The sequence below is a fragment of the Pipistrellus kuhlii genome, unplaced genomic scaffold (genome assembly GCF_014108245.1).
Source record: "Pipistrellus kuhlii isolate mPipKuh1 unplaced genomic scaffold, mPipKuh1.p scaffold_m20_p_3, whole genome shotgun sequence".
NCBI lineage: Eukaryota > Metazoa > Chordata > Mammalia > Chiroptera > Vespertilionidae > Pipistrellus > Pipistrellus kuhlii.
The window spans coordinates 166,171,282-166,196,771 of NW_023425529.1; the positions used below are offsets into that span (position 1 = coordinate 166,171,282).

At 32.6% G+C, this 25,490-nt stretch overlaps 1 protein-coding gene across 1 annotated transcript in view; it reads left to right on the plus strand.

The window, feature by feature from the left end:
• ADAM2 (ADAM metallopeptidase domain 2) overlaps positions 1-25,490 on the plus strand; it is a 59,599-nt gene that overhangs the window by 14,698 nt on the left and 19,411 nt on the right. The window contains exons 6-14 of the mRNA XM_036457137.1: positions 833-889; positions 4,444-4,515; positions 4,948-5,114; positions 7,102-7,183; positions 10,805-10,941; positions 14,320-14,500; positions 16,972-17,070; positions 17,185-17,380; positions 21,453-21,558. Of these exons, the coding sequence (XP_036313030.1) occupies positions 833-889; positions 4,444-4,515; positions 4,948-5,114; positions 7,102-7,183; positions 10,805-10,941; positions 14,320-14,500; positions 16,972-17,070; positions 17,185-17,380; positions 21,453-21,558 (1,097 nt within the window). The remainder of the gene's footprint in view (positions 1-832; positions 890-4,443; positions 4,516-4,947; positions 5,115-7,101; positions 7,184-10,804; positions 10,942-14,319; positions 14,501-16,971; positions 17,071-17,184; positions 17,381-21,452; positions 21,559-25,490) is intronic.

A 25,490-nucleotide genomic window follows, 5' to 3' on the forward strand; every position in this document is an offset into this window, starting at 1 on the left:
AATAAATATAAAAATTTCCTCAATTTCTGAAATTTTATTCTCCTTTTCTGCTTCTAGAGATCTGTCCAGTGTTTGAAGTTATGCTATTCTAGAAACAAGATATTTTGAGTTATTGACACTATAGTCTTAACGAGTTCACAAAGCTGTCTTACAAGTTTTCCCTAGTGCATTCTTCCTAGGTTATCTTTATGTAACAATAATCATAAAGATAATTATTTCTTAGACAGAGTATAAGTCATATAAATAATAAGACAGAATTCAAATCCCATCAAGCTTTACATTTTTGCCTAACTTAAGCATTATGATTTGTGTGGATAACATCATACCCTGAAACTCATTTTGAGGTATCTATGGTGCAGTTTGAGAGTTGCTCATTTTGAATCTGCTGCTCACCTTTTTCTGTAGTGATTTAAAATATCATCCCTCTAAACAGGGAAATGCTCCATATACTTTCAGCATCATAGATAAAACCATACTACATAGCACTGGATAATAGCATAATTTAAGCTAATAACTGTAAAAAAAATCACACCTTTTGTAATGGGAGTCAATGGAAGGGTTTTGTTGATTTATTTTTTTCAGGAAAGCAAATAATATAAATAGCTCAAAACCAATGAGAATATAGAGAATGGAAAGTAAGGTTACTTTCTGAGTAAATTAAATGGTTTATGAGGTGACAAGAAAATATTCTGAAAACGATTCCCTAATACCTAGTTTTGGTTCTATTTATGTATATATAAATTTGGATTCTTCAATAGTGAATTCATGACATAGTGACAAATACTAATATATTTAAGTAATTCTTTAACTTGCATGTGGATTTTTTTTTCAGTCACCTACAGATTTCTTTAATTATATAGAAATGCATATTATAGTTGAAAAAAATTTGGTAAGTATATTCTGATTTATTTGACTTATGTCAACTTATATTAGTAATTATTTGTTTCTTCAAATAATCTCTCTTCTTTTTCTGAGATTTCTATAATTTATATATTGTTTCTACTTAACAGTATTTCAGAAGTCCCTTTTTTTTCCTTCCTGATCTTTAAACTTTATAATTTAATAGAGGCCTAGTGCATGAAATTTGAAACTTGTGCACTGGTGGGGTGCAGTTTTCATTACCAGAGCTCTTGACTGTCCTTGTGTATGTAAGTTATTGTCTTCTGTCATCTCTTTTTAACCCCAATAGATTTTTTAAATCTATTCTTTCTTATTTCTAGTAATGCAGCTCTGTTATTAATTATTATTTTTTAAAATTTGGGAATGCCTTTCTGTTGCCTTTACTTTTGAGGAAGAATTTTGCTGGATATAGAATTCTTGATTGAGAATATTTTCTTTTGGCACTTAAAATTGTAACTACTTGTTCAATGATTTGATGAGAAGACATCTCTTAATCTTGTTATGCATTATTTTTCTTTTTTATGTGATACATTATTTTTTCTTCTCACTTTATAGATTAATTTTATTATTTTTATTATGACGTTCGTCCAGTTAGTTAACTATGATGTATTGGTGTGAATTTCTGATTTCATCTTACTTGGTTTATTGAGCCTATATAATGTGTAGATTAATGATTTTCATTAAATTTGTGGAGTTTTGGCCATTATTTAATAAAGGTTTTTGTTTTGTTTTCTTTTTGTTTTTTAAGCAGCTGCTTGCTATTTTTAAAATTTATTATTATTTTTAATCTTCCCCAAGAATATTTTTCCATTGATTTTTAGCGAGAGAGGAAGAGAGAGGGAAATAGAGAGAAACACTGATGTGAGAAAAACATATCAATTGGTTGACTCCTGCACCCATCCCAGTTAGGGGTCTGTAGCAGCCTGCAGCCCAACTGAGATATGTGCCCTTGATCAGAATAGAATCCGGTACACCTTCAGTCCACAAGCCAACACTCTATTCCCCTCCCCACCCCCCCCCCTTTTTTTTTTTTTTTTGCCTTTTTCAAGCTCTGTTCCCTTCTAAGACTCCTATTACATAAATTCTGGCTTATGTAATGATGTCAATTTAGTGTCTATGATTCTGATCAATTTACTTTTTTTATGTTGAATAATTTCTGTTTATATACCATCATGTTCAATTATTCATTTTTCTGCTGGTGAACTTCCAACCTTTTATGAAGTTTTTATTTTATTTTATTTATTTATTTTATTTTTTTTAAAAATATATTTTATTGATTTTTGTACAGAGAGGAAGGGAGAGAGATAGAGAGTTAGAAACATCGATGAGAGAGAGTCATCGATCAGTTGCCTCTTGCACACCCCCTACTGGGGATATGCCCACAACCAAGGTACATGCCCTTGACCAGAATCGAACCCGGGTCTCTTCAGTCCCCAAGCCGATGCTCTATCCATTGAGCTAAACCGGTCCCGGCTGAAGTTTTTATTTTAACTATTGTATTTTTCAACTCAAGAGTGCCCATTTAGTTATTTTTATAATTTTATATATTTTTACTTTCTTCATATTTATCTATAATAATAAAAACATAATATGCTAATTAGACCTGATGTCCTTCCTTCCAGACAAAGCCGCAGCAGGGGGTGCCATGGCAGAGGCACCAGAGGCACCCCCGCATAGTAGCAGCAGGCTGGGCCAAAGCCCTTGCACAAGTTTTGTGCATTGGCCTCTAGTTGACACACAACCATGTAAATTCATCCATGGTAACATCAAGGAGAGCAGAGTATAGTATTAGATAGCCAAGTTCAGTGTTTAATAAAGTGACACACTTTTGTAGACTTTCTATTCTGTTTATCGATTTATGAAAAGGTTATAACTTTTTTCTTCTCTATGTTAAAACTGAAAATGCTATTTTCCTATACCTTTAACCATTGGTTTTATATATATTTTTAATTTTTCTAGTCAATGAATATATAATTTTATCACATTGGGATTTTTAATTTCTTTAAAAAAATTTACATATAAGTAACATCAAACACTTTGAAGTTTTTACTTATAAATCTCTCAAACCATCTTCACCCAATCTTAAATGTTCTATAACTCTTAATTGACATTGAAATTTTGATAGGGATTGCATCAAATCTGTAGATTGCTTTGTGTAGTAAAAACATCTCAACAATATTAACTCTTGAGCACTGAATATATTTGCATTCATTTGTGTTTTTTACAATTCTTATAGTTTTCAGTATACAAATCCTTCACCTCTATGTTTAAATTTATTCCTATGTATTTTATTATTTTTATTTATTTTTTATTTTTTTTAAATTATTTTGATTTCTTTTAAAAAATATATTTTATTTATATTTTACAGAGTGGAGGAAGGGAGAGAGATAGAGAGCTAGAAACATCGATGAGAAAGAAACATTGACCAGCTGCCTCTTGCACACCCCCTACTGGGGATGTGCCCACAGCCAATGTACATGCCCTTGATTGGAACTGAACCCTGGTCCTTTCAGTCCGCAGACCGATGCTCTACCACTGAGCCAAACCAGCTTTGGCTATTTTATTTTTTTTAATGTGATTGTAAATGGGATTATTTTCTTAATTTCTCTTTCTGATAGTTTCTATTAGTATATAAAACATAGCTTTGTATATATCTTTTTAGACTGCAACATTACTGTCCTTGTTTACTAGTTCTAATAGGCTTTTTTATGATGAGTTTGGGGCATTCTACAACATGATATCTGCAAATAGTGACAGTTTTACTTCTTCCTTTGCCATTTGCATGTATTTTATTTACTTTTTTTCCTACTTTCTCTGCCTAAGATTTCAATCTACATTATATAAAAGTGGTGAGAGTGGGCATTCTTGTATTGTTCCTGATTATATTAGAAAAGTTTTCAACTTTTCACCATTGATTATGATCTTGGACGTGGGTCTGTCATATATGGTTTTTATTATATTGAGGTATATTTCTTTTAGACATATTTTGTTGATTTTTTATTTTGAAAATATGTTGAATTTTGTAAAATGTATCAGTTGAGATAATTATGTGATACTTCCCTTTATTTTGTGGTCTGTCACATTAATTGGTGTGTGAATGTTGAACCATTTTTGCCACCATAGAGTAAATCCCACTTGTACCTGGTGTAAGATCCTTTTAATGTGCTGTTGATCTCAGTGTACCAAGGTTTTATTGAGGATTTTTGCATCTGTGTTCATCAGAGATGTTTACCTGTAATCTTTTTTGTAGTGTTTTTGTCTGGTTTTTGGTGTCAGGGTAATGCTGGCCTTCCTTGTAAAATGACTTTGAAAGTGGACACTCTTTTCTACTTTTGGGAGTTTGTAAGGTGTTTTTTTGTATTTTTTAATATATCCTATTTCTCACACTGAATAAATATATTATTTATATAATAATTTATATTTAAAAACAAAAAAATAGTAGTTAAAACATTTCAAACTCACTCTTAAAATTTAAACAATTCAGAAATAGTAAATATTAAGCAATATATATTTAGATTTAAAATGTGTGATTATCTTTTTCAGTATAATCATATGGGTTCTGATACGGTTGTTGTCACTCAAAAAATTTTCCAATTAATTGGATTGACTAATGCTGTAAGTATTGTTTGCTCTTTATAACTTTTACATTTGCTTGTGATACTTAAAAATTCCCATAGTTTCTTTTATAACACTTCCTGAATACATATCTTGTGTGAATAAGAAAAAATATATAACCATTTTAAATTTGCTTTCTAACTATTTAATAGAAATAATAATTATTGTAGATACCTAATTAGGTTATTGTAAGGATTGAATTAAATATAGCACTTGAGTTAGGGTTTGCTTAAGGACAGGCTTTTCAAACATTAATTACAACTTATTTCATTAGTAGTATGTATTTTTTATATTATAAGATCGAAAACAGACTTATATTTTATTTGTTTAATATTGTCATCAGGAGAGTGTTTATTTCCACACCTAATTTCCAAATCTATTATATTTAGACCATGATATTTGAATATATTTTCTTTATGTGTTCTATTTTAGATTTTTACTTCATTTAATATTACAATAATTCTGTCTTCACTGGAGCTTTGGATAGATGAAAATAAAATGCCACTAACAGGAGATGTTAATGAATTATTACACAAATTTTTAAAATGGAAAAGATCTTACCTTGTTTTGCGTCCACATGATATGGCATTTTTACTTGTGTAAGCATATCTTGGCATTACTAAATCTTTTATAAAGAAAACACATTTGACCTAATTTCTGACAGTTCAAAGGTCTTTAGATAAAGACATCTTGTGCCATTTTTTTTTAACATACAACATCATGTGAATATTATTTTTCTAAACATGGGTTTTATAGAATTATTGATATCACTGTACTTATTTGTTTGTATTTGAAATTTACTCCTTCAAACTTGTTACCATATGCCTTCTTGCCTTCTTACCTTATGGTATAATGTCCCTAACTATACATAAAATAATAATAATATTTATCTGAAGAAATGTTCATGAATTCTAAGAATATAGTAATTTGGGCTTCTTTTTATGCTTTACTTCCATAAAATAAAATAATAAATAACAAGGAAATGGAAGCACAATTGTATATGTAAACATCTCTAATATATCATATTCACACTATTCTTCCTTTTAAAAAAGTATAAGATGCTCTATTTATTTATTTATTTTTTTAAAGATATTTTTTTATTGATTTTGTACAGAGAGGAAGGGAGATAGAGAGAGTGTTAGAAACATCAATGAGAGAGAGTCATCGATCAGCTGCCTCTTGCACATCCCCCACTGGGGATATGCCCATAACCAAGGTACATGCCCTTGACCGGAATCGAACCTGGAACCCTTCAGTCCCCAAGCCAACACTCTATCCATTGAGCTATACCAGTTTCAGCTAAGATGCTCTATTTAATAAGATTATTTTTTTCATTAATGTTCAAACCTATATATATTTTATATTAAATAATAATACATACACAGCCCCCCCGCAAAATGTATATATACTTTAGTAGTTGATAGTTCAATTTTGACAATAAGATATATTTTAATAAACACTGACTTTATAATTATTCAAAGTGTATGTATACATTTTTAGGACACCCTATATATTTTTATATTTTTTAATTTTAATTTTTTAATTTTAAATTTCTTTATTGATTAAGGTATCACATATTTGTCTTCATCCTCCCTCCCCCGCCCACCATTCCCATCCCAAACCCCTCCCCATGCATGCCCCCAACCCCCTGTTGTCCATGACCATTGGTTAGGCTTATATGCATGTACATAAGTTCTTTGGTTGATCTCTCCTCCTAATCCCCACCCTCCCCTACCTTCCCTCTGAGGTCCCACAGTCTGATCAGTGTTTCCCAGTCTCCAGGTCAGTTCTTGTTCATCAGTCTATGTTGTTAATCATTTCCCCTAGATGAGTAAGCTCATGTGATACTAGAAATACACTTATAAGAACTGAAAATGAGAAAGCAATACCCTATATATTTTTAAATCATAATCTTTTATATTACTGTCTGCCCCTCAAGTATGCCATAACTTTGCATGACTCTGGTAAGCTAATTCAGTACTACTAAATGGAAACTTCAGTCTATAAGGTAACTCTTCCTATTTATCAACTACATTGCATTATTTTCTTAATTTTACTTAGTTATCTTATTTTGATCTTCTACGAATATTTTAATTTTTAATGAATACTACATAAAACTGAATCTTCATTTTTAAAAAATCTATCTGAGCACTAATTGGTTTGACTCAGTGGATAGAGTGTCGGCCTGCGGACTGAAAGGTCCCAGATTCGATTCTGGTCAAGGGCATGTACATTGGTTGTGGACACATCCTCAGTAGGGGGTGTGCAAGAGGTAGTTGATTGATGTTTCTTTCTCATCAATGTTTCTAACTAACTATCCCTCTTTCTTCCTATCTATAAAAAATCAATAAAATATATATTTTTAAAAATCTATCTGATAACACACTTCATAATATTTGTTTTAAAATCTACTTTATTGTTTTCAAAAGAAGCATTCACAGTCACTTCCTATGCTTTGGTACTTTAATGGTACATGGAACTATCTATGAGTATATTATATAAATATTTAAATACATATTTATATTTGGCAAATATAATATTAATTGTGTTTAGTTTTACAAATGTATATGATTTTTTAAATTTAAGTTACAGAGAAAAATCAGATTATGTCGGTGCGACCTTTCAAGGAAAGATGTGTGATAGACAATATGGAGGAGGCATTGCTCTGGTTGGTATAATCTTGTCTAAGATATATAAATAAAATGCTGTTTAGATTATATATAGTTCAATATTTTATTAATTTTTAGGTATTTAATATTTGCATAATAAACATATTAATCTTTGTCCCTGCTGCTGAAAGAAATGTTTGGACTATAGAAAGTCCTTATTGAACTTCATACACAATTTTTGGCATTTCATCTTGAGTTCAAAATACCCATTTTAGAAAATTAATATAGGAGTCTATTTTAGGCTTAGAAGATACTCATAAATTTGCATGTGCTCAATATCTAAAAAGTAATTGCTTTTGATTTCAACCAATTTTTTAAATAATTTTTCTTAATTATATAGTTAACATAATTATAAACCAGGTTAAAATAAAACTTTGGGAACTATCAATTTTTTAAAAATGCTCTATGGGGCCCAGGTGAAGGATAGCAGAATCAAATGTCCTAATTGGTATTATTTACTTTAGTAGAAATTCTTGGTATATTGAAAATTAGTATATTTTTGCTCCTTTTTCATAATGCTATAATTATTTTGACATGTGGAATTTACTTTTTTATTTTGTGTATATTTGTACAATGTACTAGAATTTGAGGAATGTAATTCATAATACTCTTATTTCAGTGAACAAGTAAAGCTAAGTAAAAATATGAAAAGATGAATCAATCAAATGAAGACACAAATATCAACCTTAAAATTTACATAGGATAGTTTGAAAAATGTGACTTATATTTATTGGTAAGCCATTACCTAGTCTCAAAAACTGGAATTTGGCTGATTTATGTATCACAACACTGAAATATAAGACTCACACGTGAGGCAGGACCTTCCTTGATAACAAAACCAGAAGAGAACTCATTCTCTCTAAAGGAAGAATAGTGCCATCATTTATCGGAAGGTGTGTGTTTCATGAGCAGAGGACAGTGGTTTCTATAGTGAAAGGAGCATTCAGAGAAGAGCTTCCTAGTATTCTTCTTTCTTAGTCTCCACATTTCATTGGATAATCATTTCATGACCTTTAGTTGGAAAAATCAGCATGCCGGAAACCAATCATTGTCTCACTAATAGAAAGAGGCTGGTCAACCTTGAAGCTCTCAAAGGTCAGAGCCAACCACACCCTATCTAGACAATAGTAACTGAGGCAACTTCCCCATTTTGTAATCCTATAAATCCTTACTGATAGGATAATCCACTTACTACCTGCCTAAGGGCTATGAGTGTTTCCCAAAACTGCTTAAGGGTAATGAGTGTATCCCATAGCAGCCTCAATAAAAAGGAGAGCAAGGCCAGAGCCTAGAGAGTCTTCCCACTAGAGCAGCGTTTTTCAACCGCTGTTCCGCGGCACATGTTGCCTGGTGTGCCGTAGGTGCAGACAAAAGAAGAATTTTATAATTTTTCACTATTTTGTTTACTTAATATTTCATAATAAAGTAATTATAAAATACTTTCTTTGTGTTTGTTTGATTCCTATTCAAGAGAATTACTTTATATATAGTCAATATAGGCACAGAGTTAAATTTTTTAACATTTTCTAATGGTGGTGTGCCTCGTGATTTTTTTCATGAAACAAGTGTGCCTTTGCCCAAAAAAGGTTGAAAAACACTGCACTAGAGGTTGACTCCCGCCTGGCCCCCATTTGTCCCAAATTAACTCTTTTCTAGTCTCCCTTCATTTTAGCCTCCTCCAGAAACTGGACCCTGAGTGGGCCCTAATCACTCGGGTCTTGTTAAGGGTTCCCACATCAGCAGCCTTTGATATTTACTGAAGCAAGATATTGAAGCAAACAATCAGTGCTCTGATGTTAAACACTTACCCCTCTCCCTACCTAATCCCCTAATGCCTCTGACATTAAAATAGGACATCATAGTTGTAGTCTCTTTCTGGACTCTTAACATTGTTGGCGGGTTGTTGTTTTTCTGTCTTTCAGCCAACAACACATTGTCTTAATAGCTACAGCTTCGTAGTAACTCATCAAACATGGTAGTGTAAACCCTGCTACTACTTCTTTAGACAGATTTGGGTATTCTGAATTCTCCGCATTTCCATTTTAAAATCAGTTTGTCAATTTCAGCAAACACTGCTTGGATTCTGATTAATTTTGAACTGAATTTTTAGGCCAATTTGAGGGACATTGACTGAGTTCTCCTATCCATGAGATGGATAAATATGTGTGGTATATTCATATAATGTAAGCAATAAAAATAAACTATTGTTACTCACGCAACATTGATGGGTCTCAAAACTGGTTGAATGAAGTAAACCAGAAGCAAAATAATATTTACTTTATTATCCCATTTTAATGTGTAGGTAAAGAGATACCATTTTTATTAAAAGTCAGAATAGAAGTTACAAACTGTGGTGAGGTAATGCCTGGAAACTTGCTGGAGAGAACTTCCTAGGTGATAAAAAACATCCCATATTTTGTACAGTGCAATAGTTATATAGATATTTGTCACACACACACTTCTCAAATATGTGTGTATATATTTATGTAAATATACTACAATATTATAAATAAATTATATATAAGAATTGTATATTTGAGTAAATAAATATTCTATACATACATATAGGTATATGCATATGTTTTATTCCTATATATAATGTTACAGAAATTTTAACTCTAAAAAGAAAGAAAAAAGAAGTAAATATATAACCAAAGGAAATTTGATGTATCAATAGTATGAAGCAGCAAAATGTTCTTCAGGTAAAATAGATATGACTTTTAGGTGATTTATTATTTAGAATGAAATAAAATTTTACTAGCATATATAAAAACATGAACTCATATGTACCAAACTAAGATGCACAAAGCAAACACTGAAAGAGCTACTAACAGAAATAATCATACTTGGATAATTTATCAGATAAAAATTTAGAAAGTTTGAACAATATTAATGAACTTTATCTAAAAGGCATATATACAATAGATATATTTGAAGACCTAGTGTGATGTGTGGATTTTTCTTAAACTTCAAATGTTCTAGTATGATCAAAATGTTCTATATAAGCATCTTACATTTACAAAAAAAAAATGATAAAGGCATTTTGGTTTTGAAAATAGCCTTAGTATGGGAATAGCTTATAATGACATTGACAAATGTCAGTGCTCAGGAGCTGTCTGCATAATGTACCCAGAAGGAAAGTCAGCATTCTCATTACCATAATATAAATTAATTTAATGGGTTAATTTATTATTTTTTATGAAACATTGATATAAAATATTATCTCTAAATAATCAAATTATAAATTAGCACAATCTGTTAATAATTTGACACTATGTATATGTGTATATCTTTAAATCTTTTTGGTTAGTATAAATATGACTATTATTATTATTATATATAATTACATTACTAGAGCAGTTTTTTATTTTGCTTTGGTGCCATCAAATGAACTATATATTTAATTTTTGGTAAAATTTCAGATTTCATTATTATGTTCTTTTCATATTCATAATGGTACCTGTAACAAATGAGTCAATATGGATTGCACTTCTGTGGTTACATATTAGAAGCCTCTATTCCATTTTGTCATGTCACTATTTTAATAATTATATTAATCTTCCAGTAAATGAATTATCTTCTAAAATATTAGTGTGCACTTGTGTGTGTTTTTTTTCCAGCACCCCAAAGCCTTAAGTCTGGAATCACTTGCAGTCATTATAGCTCAATTACTGAGCCTTAGCATGGGAATAGCTTATGATGACATTGATAAATGCCACTGTTCAGGAGTTGTCTGCATAATGAACCCAGAAGCAATGTAAGATGCTTTTTTTGTATATGCTTTACACATATGAAAATAAGTTTGGTGTATTTAAAGTCTAAGCTGTTGAAATAATTTTAAATGGTCAAATGTAAGCTGTGTCCCATGATTTCCAGATCAAAATGCATAATCTAAGTCCCAAATATCTATCTCAAAAATTTTCAATCTAATATCACACTTGCTTTGTCATATATAAGCTAACCCTTGCATTTATCACTATGTTTACTTGCATAATTTTATCATTTAAGCCTGAGCAGATAAGGCGAATACTGGCTTGTGATCACTGTACAAGAATGATTGATTAATATGGTTTTGACTGCATAAATCTTCTTCATTATTCCCTGGCTCAGACTGAAGTTGGTATCTATTGATTTTACAGATGCTGTTATGCAGCTTTTTCTTTGTTATCAAAGGAGGCCTTTTGCAGTATCATCTTTACTCCTTAAAACAGAGGAGTTGCAATTACCATCATTATTCTTAGAGTATACCCTGAGATTTTATAAAATTAGGAGCAAACAATCAGAGATTAGAGAATCCATTATCCAGTTAGTGACTAGAGCCAGCCTCTTATTTTTCTGATGGGCAATTTTGGAGGCATTTTCTGCTTTTCAGATGTCTTACAGAAACAAACTTGATAATACCTCACTTTCCCCATTCCCTCACTCATGCTTCTACAATCATTTCCTAGAGGTACTTCATTCAAGTTTTTATCTCAGGCTCTGATTTGGGAGGAACCCATATAAGAATAATTATCCCCCAAGTGGCTATAGTAAACTGTTATGAAATGATTGTTGAACTGGATTAATAAGTGATCTTATGGCAACAAGGATACTTTTGGCAGGAGATGATATACAGAGAGGGCATTGTCTTATTCTTTGGAATGTATGTCCATTAAGGTACAATAAAAACTAAAGATATTCCTGGTAGATTAAGGTTTTTATGTGGAATCTCTGACAAGTATCAAATATTTGTAGTGCAGACCCCCAGAGTACTATTTCAACTCCTGGAGGGCCGCTGGACCCTTTCAGAGTTTAGCATGCATGTAGAAAACACTGTTATTATGTTACTGAAGTTGAATATTTTCATCATAATTTGTATTTATTCAGATCCACAGAATTATAATATCAAGTAGGCATATGGATCTACCTGATGACCAAAAAGAGTCTATTTTGGAACAAGCTAAAAAAAAAAAAAAATCAAGATAGTGCAAGTAAATAACACAAAAAGGGATTCTAGGTAAATCCCCATGGCACATCCATCTATTGCACCAATATTTGTCAATCATTTCACACAAATGGTCAAATGGGGATTCCCTAAAACTGGCTGCTAGAGAAAAAAAGAAAAAAAAAAAAAAAAAAAAAAAAAAAAAAAAAAAAAAAGCTGTCTTGTTTTAAGAACATGGCCTCTCAGTATGTTAGTTGGAATAAAAACATGCTTAAATGTGTGTAACATTTCACACTGATTTCTGCATAGTGGCTTTCATTTCCAAGATAGTGTCATAACTCATGATGGAAGCTTTAACTACAGCATTAAATTAACTAAGTTTATAGTCACCAAAAGAATAAAGGGTCACTTAGAAGCATGCTTATCATCATTACTTCCTAAAAGTTAAACTTATAGCTTCACTTTAAACCAAATACTTAACCTTTATATCAGCTCGCTCCTAACTTTTCAAGAAGCTATAAAATGAAGTCATTCATGCAAGGGAGTTATATACTGAACAGAATACCAGAGGTTCTATTATCAAGAAAATATGAGATAATAGGGAATAGGAATATCCAGAAAATCTGTTCAAAGATTCAAGTTGAAGAGAAATTATCCAATTCTATATAATTATTATTGGTATTTTTTTCTAATGAAAATTAAGTCACCAAAAAATATATCCCCTATGGACCAGTTCACACATAGCAAACATACTTTGCCTTTCCCGATTCTTGGTAATATTAAATTTCTATTGCTTTCTCTCCTTTTGGTTTCTGGTACTTAGATAAAATTCATCTGAATTCTTGGAAATGCAATAATAAATTCATTCATTATGGTTAATATAACTGAAGGGCATGTACAAACAGAATGTGACAATAACAAAAAATATCAAAACTGGTAGCTTGTTCGAAACTCCCTAATTTGTAATCCTCATGGAAATAGCACATTCCTGTAATAATCTGAATGAGTATAGTTTGAGTCTATGGCTCTAAAAACCAATAACTTCATATTATCTATATTTGTCATCAAATTATAGACCTCCATGCTTATAATATTTTTACTTGTTAATATTTTCAAAATAATTAAAATTATAGTGAAACTGCAACCCAAAATAAATCTACTATATAATAGTTTTAACCATGCACTCATTCATTTCATTTCTTTCTTTTCTTCTTCTTCTTCTTCTTCTTCTTCTTCTTCTTCTTCTTCTTCTTCTTCTTCTTCTTCTTCTTTTTTTTTCTAGTGAATATTGAACTCTTAGTTTTGTGCTAGTAAACAAAAAAATTGAAAATGTATTTTTCCCACCTGGCCAGCATAACTGAGTAGTTGAGTATCAGCCCATGAACCAGGTCTTGGTTTGATTCCTGGTCAAGGCACAAGCCTGGGTTACAGGCTGTATCCCCAGTATGGGGCGTGCAGGAGGCAACCTATTGATTATGTGTCTCTCTTTTAGATAGAGGTTTCTACCTCTCTACCAATACTTTCCTCTATCTAAAATCAATATAAATATATTTAAGAAAAAGAAAATGCCTTTTATCTAGAGGTAAAAAGCTAGTAGGACAAGGTAATCAATCAATAAATAATTAATATTCTTGTTTTTTTATAAATATTTTGAAGAAAAATCAATGTCACTAAGGGAACAAAGAGTAGCAAGGGGTGGTATGCTAGATGTGTGCTTAGAAAGGTATCTCTGTGTAAATACTGAATAAGGAATCGGGTATGGGACTCTGGAGTTTAGGTGGTTAGTTGGAGATAGGAAAACAAATATCTGAGTAGTTAGGTTCCAGGGTTATTTAAAACCTAGAACTGAAAAGATTGTCTATGAATAAATATGAAGAAGTGGAGAAGCCCAATCTCTTTTGTCAATAAAAGGGTATTACAATATTTAGAAGTCAAGAAAAGAAAAGGAAGCAAAAATGAAAGAGATGGATCACTCTGTTAGATAGGAGAAGCAAGAGAAAATGGTGTCATAAATAACTAATGTAAGATCCAACAAAATTTTATTGATTATTTATTCCTACTAAAAATATTTACTGTTCATTTTTGCATAGTTGACACTAACAAAATTGAGTATTTATTTCTGTGGTGGAATGTTAAATAGCTTTATTCCCAGGGTAGGCAGTTGATTGTTGAAATGCTTGTATAAAAATTTGAAGTTTAATGTATTTTTAGTCATTCCAGTGGTGTGAAGATATTTAGTAACTGCAGCATGGAAGATTTGGCACATTTTATTTCAAAGCCCAAATCCCAGTGTCTTCGAAATCATCCACGTTTAGATCCATCATATAAAGCTGCAGTTTGTGGTGATAAACAAGTGGAAGAATCAGAAGCATGTGACTGTGGAACTGCAGATGTAGGTATTAATTTGAAAGCATGCATACCAGAATTGCATACAAATATTTAATTTTATAGTGTTACACTGTTACTTCTCATAATTTATTGCACTCACTTTTCTGCAAAATCCTTAAGAAAGCATAAAGGGCTTTTAATAAACTAATGAAGGCACTTATATATTCATGTACAGATTTAGTGTTTTTATAGTACCTGTATGAGTGATTTTCAATGTCATTAATCCTATAGTTGTGTTGACCCAAGTTTAAACTGCCCCTCTTGTGTATTTTTCTTGTATTTTTTCTGAACCTAAAATCTGCCATTCAGAAAGATATAAAAGTTTGAGAAAGAAAACATAGGAGGCATATTTCTGGCTTTGAGTATTTTAATCCAGGTCAATATTCAACTCAAAAAGATTTTGACCATACATAATCCATAAAAGCTGGTTTTCCTACTCATAGAAATTTTACAAAAAGCTGCTGTATCAGCGGGAGGTGGTAAGAGAATAAAAAAAAAAAAAATGGAATGCAATGAGGAAGAGAGAAATTGTGAGACTCACAGTGAGTGAGTGGTATGGGCATGAGCGAGTCAAGAAAATCTAAATGGAATTCAATGCTCCATACCATAATAGCTAAGGTCATTCATGTGTACTCAACTCAGTATGAAAAAGTGTTTTTAGATAACTGGTTTAGGATATGTTTTTAAGAAATTATTCCACAGCAGCCACCTGTTTTTCCTTGTTTGGATATAAAAGGAAACACCTTGAAATTTTTAAATAAAAATTAACAGCAGTATCTTTTGGATTTCTTAAATATAAAAAAAAAAAAAATCCTGTTGTATAGCTTAACTCACCAGAATCCCATGTACATAGTAATAGCAATGATACAGATTAGGCAGAATAGTTCTGGAAAACACTGCAAATTAATGTGCCCTACTAAGTATCATACTATGAGTCATGTTAAGATCACTGAAATCTATGATTTATTTTTTGTAACTTACTGAAATTTTTGACCCAATCAATCATTTTATCATTTTTTAAAATCCTTGGGAATTTTAAAATTTGTATGTGTGTATGTGTGTGTATGAATGTATCATCTCTTCAGCTTCCTACTTTTTTATATACTGATTTTATTAAACCTAATAATAAATTAATAAAAACACAGAATCATGGTAATAAATCCCCTAAAAAATATATAAGCATAGCCATGGACACAGACAACAACATGGTTAGGGCAACAGGGAAGGGAAGGAGGATTTGGATGGAGTGGGTGGAAGAAGAGGTAAATGGAGGACAACTATAATATTTTCAACAACAACAAAAACAATAAAGGTCACTATAAGTTTGAAGGATAAAAAAAAACACAACAGAATAACTGGGCATGGATGAATTATAGCATAAAATAGAAGGCATCATGAAATATGAATGAGTGATATAAAGTTGATAATTTGTCATGTTAAAAAACATCATTTTCTAGATCTTCATATTTAGAGAATTCAAAGTAAAATAAATTATAAATAGCTCATAAAAATTATCAACTTATTACAATATAGTAGATTCATAAAGGATGAGTAAGAACTAATCATAAGGAAATTAAGTTGTAACTTTCATTTCATGTCTTGAATTTAACAATTTCTTTCTATAAGAGCCAGAAAGCTCCTGAAGGCTGGCTTTGGTAGCCTCCAGGATTTCAGAAAACCCTACCATCAATATAGTCAAACCTACTCTACGGATAGAAAAACACATACAGTCTAGCACATTGTAGATAACTAATCAATTTCTATTAACAAGTATCCCATCTAATAAAAGAGTAATATGCAAGTTGACCATCACTCCAACACACAAGATGGCTGCCCCCATGTGGTCAAATATGGCTGCCCCCATGTGGACACAAGATGGCCACCACAAGATGGCCAGCAGGGAGGAAAGTTGGGAGGGACAAGGCCTGCAAGGGAGGGCAGTTGTGGGCGATCAAGCTAGCAGGGGAAGACAGTTGGGAGGGACCAGGCAAGCAAGGGAGGGCAGTTGGGGTGACCAGGCCTGCAGGGAAGGGAAGTTGGGGAAGACCCAGGCATGCAGGGGAGGGCTGTTAGGGGTAAACAGGCTGGCAGGGGTGCAGTTAGACATCAATCAGGCTGGCATGGGAGTGGTTAGGGGGTGATCAAGCTGGCAGGCAATAGTGGGCAATCAGGAAGGCAGGCAGGTGAGCAGTTGGGAACCAGCAGTCCTGGATTGTGAGAGGGATGTCCCAGATTGGAGAGGGTGTAGGCTGGGCTGATGAACACACACCCCCATGCATGAATTTCATGCACTAGGCCTCTAGTGAGTAAATAAGTGGGTTTATTTTTTTATTTGTTTGCCAACATGTATGTTAAGCATCTGTCTATAGTATATATAATATATACTAGTATTATATGATGTTTACATCATTAAAATATGTATCCAATGTAAATGAAAGTTGAAAGATATTTAAGAGCATTTGTTTTGCCTTTCAGGAGTGTAACGAAATCCAAGAAAATTGCTGTGAAAGTACCACATGTCAACTAAAAACTGATGCCGAATGTTTAAAGGGACCATGCTGTGACAGGTGTAAAGTAAGAGTTTTCTTAAATTTTTGGTATTACCTATATAAGTAAAGTTATCATTCTTTATAATATCTGTATGTTTACATTCTGCTCTATTCACTACAATTTACCTCACACCATCAGTTTTCACCAAAAGGAACTACATGTAAGACTCCCGTAAATGAATGTGATCTCACTGAATATTGCAACGGATCATCTGGGGAATGTCCAGAGGACCTTTATGTTCAGGATGGTCATCCATGTGAAGATGATAAATGGCTCTGCGTAGGGGGACAGTGTAAGAGTCTGTCAGCACAATGTTTAGAATCATTTGGTAAAGGTATTTGTTATAATTTTACTTCCTGTATATGTATTTTTCTGAAAACTGAAAAAAAAATAGGTGTTGATATATAATTGTGATTATTTAAATGTAATTTTTAAATTAAATTTATTGAGATGACATTGGTTAATATGATTATACAGGTTTTAGGTGTGGATTTCTATATTATAAAATTTATATATTGCACTGTGTGCCTAACACCCAAAAAGTCAAATCTTCTGTCATTATATATTAGGACCCCTTTTACTCTGGCAACTACCAAACTGGTGTTTATGTCCATGAGTTTCAGTTTTATATTACTCATATGAGTGAAATCATACTATTCTTAGCTTTTTCTGACTTATTGCACTTAACATAACAGTCTCAAGGTACATCCATGTTGTTACAAATGACAGTAGTATTTTGTCTCTTCTTATGGCTGAGTAATAGCAGTATATATGTATCACATTTTCTTTATCCAATCCTCTATCACAGGACACCTCGAATGTCTCCATGTCTTGGCGACTGTGAATAATGCCACAATGAACATAGAGATGCACATAGCTTAGTGAATTAATGTTTTTATTTTTTTGGTAGGTACCCAGAAGAGGGATTGTTGAGTTGTATAGTAACTCTATTTTCAGTGTTTTCGGAAACCACCATACTGTTTTCATTAATGGTTGTACCAGTTTACATCCACACCAGCAGTGAATAAGGGCTCCTTTTTCCAACACTTTATCTGTCTTGTTGATAATAGCTATTCTAGCAGATTTGAGGTGATATCTTATTGTAGTTTTGATTTGCACAATCAGAACTTTTATGCATTGCTGGTGGGAATATAAAAATGGTGTAGCAGCATTAGAAAATAGTTTGGCATTTCCTTAAAATATTAAGTAGAGCTATTTGATTTCTATTATATACCTAAAAGAATTGAATATACATGTTCCCATAAAATCTTATATACAAATATTCATTGCACCATTATAATAATCAAAATGTAGAAATAATTCAAATGTCCATCAACTGATAAATGAGTAAAGCAAATGTGGAATATTACTACGCAATAAAATATTAATCTAACAAAGTGCTGATATTTGTTAAAAATAGATAAATTTTGAAAATTTATGGCAAGCTAATGAAGCCAGTCACAAAGGACCACAAATTCTGATTTCATCTATATTAATATGCATAATAGGCAAACGTATAAATACAGAAAGTAGATTAATGGTTGCCTAAGATTTGAAGAGTCTGAGGGGAAGGAATGTGCTTGTATGGTTGACACATGTACAATTTTACATTAATAACATATTTTAAAATTTTTATTTTATTTTTAATGAAATTTATTTGGGTACAATTGCTTAATAAGGATTTAAGTATACAGTTTCATGATACATGATTTGTATATTGCATTGTGTGCTCATAAACCAAAGTCAAATCATTACAATTACATTTAGTGTCACAACTTTAAAAAACATCTTTTAAGTAGACTTTTAATTGAATTTATTAGAGTGGCATTGATTCACAAAACTATACAGGCTTTATAAAAAACTATACAGGTTTCAAGAGTACAACTCGATACACTGCATTATGCACCCACTGTCTAAAGCAAATGCTCTTTTCATGTCTAACCTCCTTCTGCCCATCTCTACCTACCTCTTTTCCCCTGGCCATCACGAGATAGAATTTTTTTATTTACTTATCTTTATTTTTGAAAGTTTTGCAAATGTCCCACATTTTTCCCCATTGACTCCATCCACTCTGCACCCTCTCCTCCTAGGCCTTTCCTATACTGTATGTTTGTGTGTTTTTTTCTTAATCCCTTCACCTTGTTTTATCCAGTCCCTAACCCACCTCCCCTCTGACAGTTGTCAGTCTGTTCTTGGTATCCAAGAAATTGTTTGTTAGTTTATTGTGTTCCCCAGATTCTACATATAAGCAGATCATATGGTATTTATTGTCATTTTCTGACTGGCTTTTTCCACTTACCATAATTAATCTCCATGTCCATTCATGCCATTGCAAAAGGTAAGATTTCCTATTTTTAATTATTTTACAGCTGAGTGGTATTCCATTGTGTAAACATACCACTTTTCATGCACTCAACTAATGAAGTGGACTTAGGTTATTTTCAGATCTTGGCTATTGTAAATACCACTACGATGAACATGGAGTTTCATACAGTCTTTTGAATTAGAGTTTTGGGTTTCTTAAGATACATTTCCCAGAAGTGAGATCACTGGGTAAAAATGCAGTTCCATTTTTTTTTTAATTTTTAAAAGAAACTCCATACTTTTTCCCACAATGGCTTCATCAGTTCGCATTCCCATCAACAGTGCACAGGGGTTCCCTTTTCTCCTCACACTCCCCAACACTTTTTGGTTATTGATATCTGAAAGATAGCCATTCTAACAGGCATGAGGTGATTTTAATTTGCGTGTCTCTGATGATTAGTGATCTTAAGCATTTTTTCATATGTCCTCTTTGGAGAAATGTATCTTTAGTTCCTTTGCTTGTTTTTTAATTGAATTATTTGTCTTCCTTTGGGGATTTTTCATTGCTAATATATAGAGGTAAAATGCAACTGATATTTATGTGTTAATTTTGTATCCTAAAACTGAGCTGAAGTAATTAATTCTAACAGGTGTGTGTGTGTGTGTGTGTGTGTGTGTGTGTGTGTGACTTTGGGGATATATATATCACATCTATGAACACATACTTTTACTTATTTTATTCCAGTTTAGATGTATATTGTTTCTTTTAGTTGCCGTTAGCCTAACAATCAGGACTTCTATTACTGTGATGAATAGAAGGATGAAAGCTGATATACTTTTCTTGTTCCTTATCATAGAGGAAAAACTTTCAGTCATTCACCATTGACTATTATTTCAACTGTGTGTTTTTTTGTTTTTTGTTTTTTTATAAATGGCCTTTATTATATATATTTAGTACTCTCCTCCTACTTCCAAAATATTTTTTTTATAATTAAAGGGTACAAATTTTGTCAAATGCTTTTTTTGCATCAAATAACATGATTATGTGGTGGGTTTTTTTCTCTTTCATTCTCCTATTTTGTTACATGACTAATTGACATATTTATTTTTGTATTTTGAACCATCCTTTGGTTTCAGAAATAAATCCCACTTGGTATTTATAATGTTTTTAATATGCTCTCTAATTCAGTTTATAAGTATTTTTTGTCTTTTTAAAATTCATATTCATGAGGATTATTAGTCTGTAGATTTCTTGAGGATTTTTATGTTTACATTCATGAGGAATGTTCTCAAATTTTTCTTGAAATATCTTTGGGTTGTTTTACTATCAAGTCTCATTGAATGATTCATTGAAGTATTTCCTATCTATAATTTTTGGAAGAGTCTTGATGCACTCTATTAGTTGTTTGAAAATTTTATGGAATTCACTAGTGAAAAAGTTTGTACTCAGACATTTTTTGTGGGAAATTTTCTGTTAATAATTAAAATTTATCAATGTGGTTGATTTTTTCAAATAAACTATTTGTTTTATTGATTTTTTCTATCATTTGTCTATTCTCTGTTTCATTATTTCTGCTATAATATTTATTATTTATTTCCTTCTGTTTGCTTTATGTTTAGATTTTTTTCCTTATTTTAAGATGGGATGCTAGGTTATTGATTTTAAATCATGTTTCTTTCCTAATTTAGTTAATTGTGGCTCCAATACTTTTTGGTCCAAAGAAATAATGATAAAAACCAAAGATATAAGTTGACTGGCTTGACTTGAAAAGATATTTATGCAAACACAAATTATTGACTAATAAGATATTCTTTAGACTTCTTACAGACATGTATTTCTAAACTCACTAAAAATAAAAAAAAATAAACTGAATGCAGTGTTTATATCTAAGGTATTTGAATAATAAGAATGCTTTTAACTTCAAAATACTTCATTGAAGTAGTTTTGTGTGATCTTAAACCTAGCTTTTATTTTCAATTTATAGTATAACATTATTTTGTGCAATATACATTGTAAACTATTTTAAAATGCTAAATTCATTTGTTCATTTTTTAAAAATCAATATAAGTTCAATGTTACTAACCATACTTTTCCTTTTCAGTTTTACCTGGGGGTCCTCCCGAATGTTACAAATACCTTAATTCTATCGCTGATAGATCTGGCAACTGTGGTGCAGATGCTTCAGGATATAAGAAGTGTGAACAAAAGTATGCTTTGAAAAATCTATCTAAGAAACTTTATTTTTTGCCTTAAATTTGAAAATACCACCTCATAAGGTTATGTGTAATAAAAATTTCGCCTGGCTATAAGACTTTATTTAATCCAATTAGAATTACTTGAAATACAGAATGTCTGTGCTTCTGTTTCTCATGTATCCAAATTACCCTTTGTATTTTCCCATAGGCTGTTTAATTTACACATAGATTAATTAATTATCCATTAGTTAGATTGACTGATTTTTTTTTCATGCTATCACTTTCATTTTACAAAGGATGACCATTCTTATAATAATGAAATGAAAACAACATATGCATTTTTACTACCCAGGAAGTAGTAAAGCACTGTGTTTAAGAACATGTGCTCAAGAACATGTGCTGCACAGCTAGACACCATGGTTTCAAATCCTTAACCATACAACTTATCTACTTGAATGATGTTGGATATAAAATGTAAATATTAATTTCACTAACATTATTGGTCTGGTGCCAGTAGGGAGTTTCAGTAGTCTATGAAAAGCACTTAAAATGGGACTGACATATGGTATGCATACCACAAAGTACATCTTAGTACATTTATAAATTGATTTTCCATATACTCAAATCCAGAATATACAGAAGTGTGTTTTATAATTGCTAAAGTATATACTGACTAAAGAAAACCTTCTAACTAATATGACTATGTTTTCCTTTAACTCCATGGTAATTTATATAGTAGTTGCTACAAAGTGCTTCTCTGCTAATTGCCGTATCTGGGTCATTTTAATTTTTTATATGTCTAGCATTTATTTTATTTTATAATGAATATTATGAATAATATACAATGAAACTTTGGGCTATTTTTATGCATTTCAGAAGGCTATAGAATTTTGATATGGAAGGGATTGAACACAGCTAGACTCATAAATAATATATTTTTTATGAGCAGCAGCTGAAAATAATATTCTTTATTTATCTTTAAGATGCACTTTAATAATTCCCTAGAGTGTTCATTGTATATGCTTAATTCAATCAATGGTCAGAAAGGATTTAGGGTGAAGTTCATATAGACATCTTAGTGCTCAGTTCCTTTTAATTTTCAGTCACCAAATTGACATTAGGCCCATCCTCTAATTCTGCCTTTTGGTTTTTCAAACTAAGATGATTTAATATGTTTTCGTGGATTTTTTTTAAGCCACAATCCAAAATGTCTCATATGGAGTTTCCATTCTTATGGCTCAATTATCACATTCAATTCATCCCTCTCTGATTATAGTCCAAAGCTTTAAGTGTATGTATGTGTGTGTGTGTATGTATTAGATTAGAATTCTACCCTAACTCGAACCAACTTCAACCTACCGTATTTTTCGGACCATAAGACGCTCCGGACCATAAGACGCACCAGTTTTTAGAGAAGGGAAATGAAGAAAAAAAGATTCTGAAACAATTAGTGTCCTAAAATATTTTATGTGCATTAAAACCCAACATCACAGTCATAAACACATGTAATCAACCCTGTAAAGTAAACAGCAGCATTTAGAACCATTTTAGAGCCGGGCAAGCACACAGAGACCACACAGAGCTGGGCAAGTAAAAAAACTTTTTTTTTTAAAGTATATGTGTAGGCTGTATTTGGACCATAAGATGCAGGGACTTTTTCCCCCCACTTCTGGGGGAAAAAAAGTGCGTCTTATGGTCCGAAAAATATGGTACTTTTTAACTGTATAAATGATTCTTAAGTTCTGTGTTACACCTGCAATTGAACAAGTTTAGTTTCTTACAGCTTCCAATCAGTGAGACTTTACACTATGGGAAACTGTGAAACATCTTAGCTCCAGAGTTTTAGAGACTTATTATAGGACTTACGCTTGTGTTAAAGTAATTTTTAGTAGGAATTCAGGAAGTGGATCAATGCCCTGAATTGGATGTTTTCAGGAAGTGAAAGTGATTCTGTGATCAGATATCTTAATAAATTATACGTGAAGAAGGATGACTAGAGAGTGAAGCTAAAGCTGTAATCTATATACATAAAAGACTAAGCGACCATCTGACCATCCAACTGGTAGCTAGGACGCGCAATGTCCACCAGGGGAAAGATGCGCAACACTGCAGCTGCAGAGTTTAGTGACTTGGCAGCAGCAGTTCTCAGGTGATGCACCTGAAACCAGAGAGGAGGGAGCCCGATTCCAGGTTGTGTCACCTGAGAACTGCCCTCTCGCAATCTGGTCCCCTTTGGGGGATGTTGGAGAGCCAGTTTTGGCCCAATACCCACAGGCCAGGCCAAGAATCTCCACTAAGCCTCTAGTTGGTAATAAAACAATAGTCACTCATATTGGATGGATGAGAGGGATGTTTGGTAATTTTGTTGCTTTGATAATGTTTATTTCTTGTCTTCCTATGTTCAGAGATGATTTATGGTGTGGACTTTTTATTTCTTGATCTACATAGTCACTGAATGGCTTTACCTAAAGTTGATATTCTTATACTGGCCTGTGTTTAACAGGTAAATACCGTGGTCTAGCAATGAGTGCAACTTAGCTTGTATCAAATTCAAGGTCTTGCTGTAATATCAGAACTTCACCTGAATGCCAGGGGCTACTCTTCTCTCTTAAATTTTCCTCTTTTGCACAAAAGGCAAAAAATCAGGTCACAGAAAATTGGTACTCCCACCCTGAAAAGCTGTTCTAACATATCTATATTTTTACTATTGCTAAGATTTTATGCCAAGTAGAATGTTATTTAGAGAACATGGTATATAGTTGGGCTGGGATTAGTCTCTCTAGTGCAGGAGAATTTGTTGACTCCTCTGAAATAGCAATGGATGTGTGGGAGACTCTATGACCTCAAACAGAGCTCATGGACTAAATAAAAAATTTATGGTATAACATGTGCCACAAGCAGATATGGACAGTAATCCATTAGACATAATTTTGATGATATCCATTTTGTTACAATACTGCAAATATTTTAAATAATGGACATGGGGATAGCTCTACAGTATATAATTTGTGTACTTTGTTTATTAATATCACTTTGATCCTTGAACTCTTAATTTTAAAAGTACTCAATTAAAAGGTAAAGAGATGTTAAATTTAGCTTAGCAAATATTTAGGAGTTTAGATAAATATAAGTAATGGATGTAAACAGTTTATTGACTAATGGCCCAATGCACAGATTTCTGCACATTTAAAGGAAATTAATTAGAAGGTGGCCAATGGGGCAAGACTGAATGAGATAGGCCAGACAGGACCTGGAGCCAACCTCCCGCAGTGCAGTCCCTCCCTGGCTGCCTGTTCCTGGGGCAGTGCCATGGCTCCAAGGTCATCTGCAGTCACCTCAGCTCGACAGTAAACCAGGTTTGGGTGAGCGTGCCCCCGAAACAACATAACCCATGGCCAAAGGTGGAATCACGTTTTTTTAATTTAAATTTTTTATTGTTGAAAATATTACATACTAGAGGCCCAATGCATGAAATTCATGCATGAAGTGGGGGGAGGGGGGTTCCCTCAGCCCAGCCTGCACCCTTTCCAATCTGGGACCACTCTCACAATCTAGGACAGCTGGCTACCAACTACTCACCTGCCTGCCTTCTGAATTGCCCCTAACGGCTTCTGCCTGCCAGCCTGATCACCCCCTAACCACTCCCATGCCAGCCTGATTGATGTCTAACTGCTCCCCTACCAGCCTGTCTGCCCCCAACTTCCCTCCTCTGCTGGGCTGATCACCCCTAACTGCCCTCCCCTGCAGGCTGGATTGCCCCCAATTGCCCTCCCTTGCAGGCCTGGTCCCTCCCAACTGCCCTCCACTGCGGGCCATCTTGTTGTGGCCATCTTGTGTCCACATGGGGGCAGAATCTTTTACTATCTTGATCTTGTGTGTTAGAGTGATGATCGATCTACATATTACTCTTTTATTAGATAGGATAGAGGCCTGGTGCATGGGTG